General features: G+C 56.8%; 1 protein-coding gene across 1 annotated transcript; it reads left to right on the forward strand.

Moving 5' to 3' along the window:
* Positions 1–707: 707 nt before the first annotated feature.
* On the forward strand, positions 708–3,758 carry HOXC13 (homeobox C13). The gene is made up of 2 exons (XM_027705433.1): positions 708–1,347; positions 3,502–3,758. The coding sequence occupies exons 1-2, from the start codon at positions 708–710 to the stop codon at positions 3,756–3,758; spliced, it is 897 nt and encodes a 298-aa protein (XP_027561234.1).
* Positions 3,759–5,087: the final 1,329 nt, after the last annotated feature.

The raw sequence follows: 5,087 nt of genomic DNA on the forward strand, positions 1-5,087 counted from the left end.
GAAACGAGGGGGTTGCTTGTCGTCCTTTTTGTCCGCCCACCTTGAGGGTTCGGGGGGTGGTTGTTCATCGTTTCCAGTTGGAAATATCGCTGGGAAAGAGGAGGGGGGGGAATATGAGGAGGGGAGAGCACAAGGATAACCCCCCCCCCAGTCGCGATATATCGGGGAGGGGGTTGATGGGGGAGGGGGCTGATGGGGGAGGAGATTGATGGGGGAGGAGGGGGGGGGGTCTTTCCAGGGAAGCATCTGTGCCCCCCCCCACCCCCGGCGCTGTTTCGAGGGGGCCGTGGGGACACGGGGGGTGTGTGAGGGGGGGGGACGAGACGTTCTTTGTGCGGTGCCCCCCTCCCCCCCCCCACACCGCTCCCGACGGGGCGGGCACAGGGAGCGGGGGGGGGCAGGAATGGGCCCTTCTCGTCCAATGAGGGGCCCCGTGGGAGGGGCCCCGTGGGGGCGGGGGGGGCGGGGGGGGCGGGGCCGCCGCGGATTTTCTTAATGGAGCGGCGGCGGCGGGGCCTCGGCGCATGCGCGCGGGGCGCCGATATGTTGGGGGGGGTCGCGGCGCGGAGCTTCCCCCGACGGCCGCCGAGGAAGAGGAGGACGAGGAGGAAGAGCCGGCCGAGAGAGGAGAGGAGGAGGAGGAGGAGGAGGAGGAGGAGGAGGAAAAAGAGGAGGAGGAGGCGACGGCGGGAGCAGCGCGGCATGACATGACGGCGCCGCTCGGGCTCCCCCCGCGCTGGCCCGACGGCCTCGCCTGCCGCTGCGAGGACGCCCCGCGGGAGAAGAACCGCATGGAAGGGCTGGGGCACTGCCGGGAGATGATGCCCCACGCGGGGCTCGCCGTGCCCACCGCCCCGCCGCCGCCGCCGCCGCCGCCGCCGCAGGGAGCCGCGTACGCCGAGCTGGCGGCCGCCGAGCCCCCCCGGCAGTGCCCGTCGGGGGCGGCTTCCAGCGCGGCGCTGGGCTACGGTTACCCCTTCGGGGGGGGCTACTACGGCTGCAGGTTGTCCCACTCGCACGGAGTCAACTTGCAGCAGAAACCCTGCGCTTACCACCCCGGCGAGAAGTACCCCGAGGCCGGCGGGCCCCTGCCCGGCGAGGAGCTGCCGTCGAGGGCCAAGGAATTCGCCTTTTATCCCGGTTTTCCCGGCTCCTACCAGGCGGTCCCTGGCTATTTGGACGTGTCGGTGGTGCCGGGGCTCGGGGGTCACCCGGAACCGAGACACGACGCTTTGCTTCCCATGGAAGGTTACCAGCACTGGGCTCTTTCTAATGGCTGGGATGGGCAAGTGTACTGCTCCAAAGAGCAATCGCAGTCCGCACACCTCTGGAAATCACCTTTCCCAGGTAGGCTCCTCCGGGAAGTGGCGTGCTCGCCCATTCCCGACCGCCAGCTCCCCCGCGGAGGGGTGGATGTGAGTGCGAGTGGATGAGTGTGCACGAATATCTCTATATACGTACACGGATAGATCCGTGTGTGCCTGTATATGTAATTAAAGGGAAAGAAATGGCTCTGGAATGCCTCCTGTGCCGGGCAATGTGTATGAACATGTATGGAAAGAAGGTGAAGCAATCATTTCTGAATCAAAATACACGCCGTGAGCTTGCTTGGAAAGTAACTTCGCCGTTTAATTCCTTAATTCTTCCCTTTCTTCTTCTCCTCCCTCCTCTTGCCTCACCTAAGGAGAGTCTCTCGGTGCCTTCTCTTCATCTTTCCCTCTGCTTGCCGCACCTCCACATGCAGAAAGCTTTAAAAGGGGAAAATAATAATAATAATAATAATAAACCCATCTCGAATGGTTCGGTCGAATGAGAATTGTCGGGGGTTGGGACAGTAAATCATATCGCAATTACACACAATTATAGGAATAGGTGTCAAGTGACAAATGAATCTGTTTGGAGAGAAGGAGGGAGGCAGAGGGGTGGGGGACCGGCGGGGCATCCTGCCCGCCTGACAGCCCGCGGGCGGCCGGGAAGGCAAAACCTCTCCTTGGAGCATCTTTTAACCCAGTAAATCCCTCGTTCCCTTCCCCTCCCGGTCCCCCCGGGCCCGGCGGCAGCGGGGGGAGGAAGGGGGGGGGTGGGCGCTGCCTCCCGGTGCCTCTCCCCAGGTTCCTTCCAGTCCCCCCAGTCCCAGCGCTGGGTGGGGAAGGACGCGGAGGGGTGTGAGCGGAATAACCCCAATAACGGGGGGACACGACCCCCCATCCTCCTGGCTGGAGAGAAGGGACGGGTCGCCTTAGTTTTGGTGGGGGGCGATGCGTGGGGACACCGGTTTATTTATCTTCCCGGGGACAAAGAGAGGCGGAGGATGAGCTTTCCCCGCTCCGTGTCCCCAAAAAGCTCCCGGGGAGAGAATCTGGCAACGCATCGTCGGCTGCATGATGGGGGTGGGGAGGGTTTGGGGGGGGAAATCCTCGGGTTCACGCTGCATTTGGGGGAGCTGCCACCCCAAGCGCTTTATCCCCGCATCTTGTGAACCCCCCTAAAGGAGAATCCTGCCCCCCACCACTGGCCTTGGCGGCACCCCCCGATAAGCCGAACGCCCCCAAAGCTCCCCAATTAGCGCCCTGTCAGCCATAATTGGGGCTGCGCTGCCTGCGAGCAGAGCTCGCCTCCATCTTCCTGCTCCTGCCAGACGGGTCACACCTTTGTGGCGCGGAGCTTCCATGCCCAGGTCACCCCCCCAAACCCTGGCAGAGGGGCTGGGAAGGGACCGAGGCTACCAGAAAGCTTGGGGGGTAGCTCTGCCCCCCTCCCAGTAGCGGCAGAGCAGCGGTGAAGATGCTCCCCGAGTCCCCGCTGAACGCGTTCCCCGCAGCCCCGCCGAGCGCGGAGCATCTCCCCTTCCCCACCCCCCGCCAGAGCGGCTGGGGATTATTGGGATTATTTTTGCGGGGTTTGCCCCTTCCGAGGGGCTTTCTGGGCTGCACTGGGCGGGTGAGGGGCTTGGGGGGCGGGGGAGGCACTTGTTTCCGCACCAGGCTCGGTGTTGGGGCTGCACATCTGCGGGGACCCCCGAGGTTTTCGGCTGGGGGGGAGGAGGGAAAGAGGGGAGAGAGGAGAAAAAGGAAGAAGGAGATAGGGGAGAAGCTCTAGATCTTATCTAAATTCTGTCGGTTTGGAAGGTCCCTTTGGTTGCCCGCACAACCTCAGCCTTCGGGTTGTCTTGATGCTCGCTGTTTACCAGCGTGAGAGTGTAGCCAAGCAAAAACAGGCTTTCACCCCGTGAATTATTACTGTTACGTGATTATTCCTATTATTCTGGTGTTATCCATCTTTGCTGGGTGCGTTTTCTGCCTGTCCTGTGTCTTTTCCCCCCCTCTTCCTCCCCCTTCCTCTTCGCCCGCATTCCTCCACACTTTATCCTCCTCTCCCCCTTTCTTTCTCTCCCTGACTCTCAGAAATTCTCCCCCCAGCTCCGCGGGATGTGGTAGCCCCCCTTTTTCCCCTCTTCCTTATTTTTATTTATTTTATTTTTTATTTTTTTTTTAAATCCAGACGTGGTCCCCTTACAACCCGAAGTCAGCAGCTATAGGAGGGGACGGAAAAAAAGGGTCCCTTACACCAAAATCCAGCTGAAGGAGCTGGAAAAGGAGTACGCGGCCAGCAAATTCATCACCAAAGAGAAGAGGAGGAGGATTTCGGCCACCACCAACCTGTCTGAGCGCCAAGTGACTATCTGGTTCCAGAACCGGAGGGTCAAGGAGAAGAAAGTGGTGAACAAATCCAAGACAGCACATCTCCACGCCACCTGACAGAGGATGACTTTGGAGGAGAAAGGGGCAAAGAAAAGGAAGCAAGAAGCGTAAATATTTATCTGGTAGTTCGTATGGTCACATCATCGGGATCCTGCTGATTCCAAGTCATTATTTAAAAATAATCGTCATTAAAAAAACACAAACACCGACATTCACAAGTGCAGACGCGCGTGTTCCCCCCCCCCAAAAAAAAACCCCCACCACACTGAGAGCATCTTTGATTTATCCCTTCGCCTAACTCTGACTGTGAAACCTCCCGGTTTTTGCTCTGAGGAAAAAAAAATTCCATCGATAAGGTTAAACTGTGTATATTTTTAAAAGGAAAAAAAAAATAAGCTAAGAGTGTAGTTAAAGGAGAGATGTCGCCGTGTAACGCTGTATAGTCCGATCCCCCCCCCGCCGGTCTCTCGTAGCTCGGGCCATTTTCACCCACCGATGTGTAAATGTGTGGAGAACCCCCGGCAAAGTTGCGTCAGCTTCGTTCTTTTCTCGGCGCTAGGGACGGAAAATAAGGAATAAAGCTGCTACTGTGGGGAGAAAACCAGTGCTCGGGGTCGCTCCGACATCCCAACCGCTGGGGTTTAGGTCCCGGCTGGGAGCGAGTTGCTCCACGAGACTTATTTTTTTGGGGGGGGTATGTTCTCATGGGGGTTTCTATATCTCTGCCAGAAAACTGGAATGTCTGTTCTCCGCTGCCAAGCCGGGAAATGCACAATGTTGTCTTTGGGGTTTGGTTCTTTCCCTCTCTCAACCGGCTCATTATCCACAGTGTTCCTTGGATATGTAAAAGGCGTTTTTGTTTTTGTTTTTTTTTTAATGTCTTGTATATGTATATAAATCGTGGTGTCCAGATGACTTGTACCGACTGCAGATGACATTTCTTAGAAATAAATATCTTTTTTTTGTTGTTGTTTTGCCTGGAGGAAAGGCTCTTTGTGCACCTCTTTGTAGCCCTGTGCTTCTCCCATCCCTCCCTCCAGCCTCCTCCTTTCCCCACCGCTGCAAATACCGCCCGGGCAGGAGCATCTGCGGAGAAAGGATGAGGAAAAAAGGGTGCAAATTCGGCAAATTTGGGCCGAAACCGCCTAATATAGGGCTTGCTGAAAGCAGGCGAGGGATGCGAGGGGCAGATGCGTTGCCAGGGGAGTAAAAAGCGGAGAAAATAAATCCGCGGAGACTGAACCAACAAAGCGCTTTTTAATTTTATTTTTATTTATTTTATTTTTTATTTAATTTCATTTTTATTTATTTTCAATTTTATTTCATTTGATTTTTATTTAATTTCATTTTTATTTCATTCCATTTTTATTTCATTCCATTTTTTTC

This window comes from Neopelma chrysocephalum, unplaced genomic scaffold (assembly GCF_003984885.1).
Source record: "Neopelma chrysocephalum unplaced genomic scaffold, ASM398488v2 Primary Assembly neopelma1_333, whole genome shotgun sequence".
In the NCBI taxonomy this organism is placed as follows: domain Eukaryota; kingdom Metazoa; phylum Chordata; class Aves; order Passeriformes; family Pipridae; genus Neopelma; species Neopelma chrysocephalum.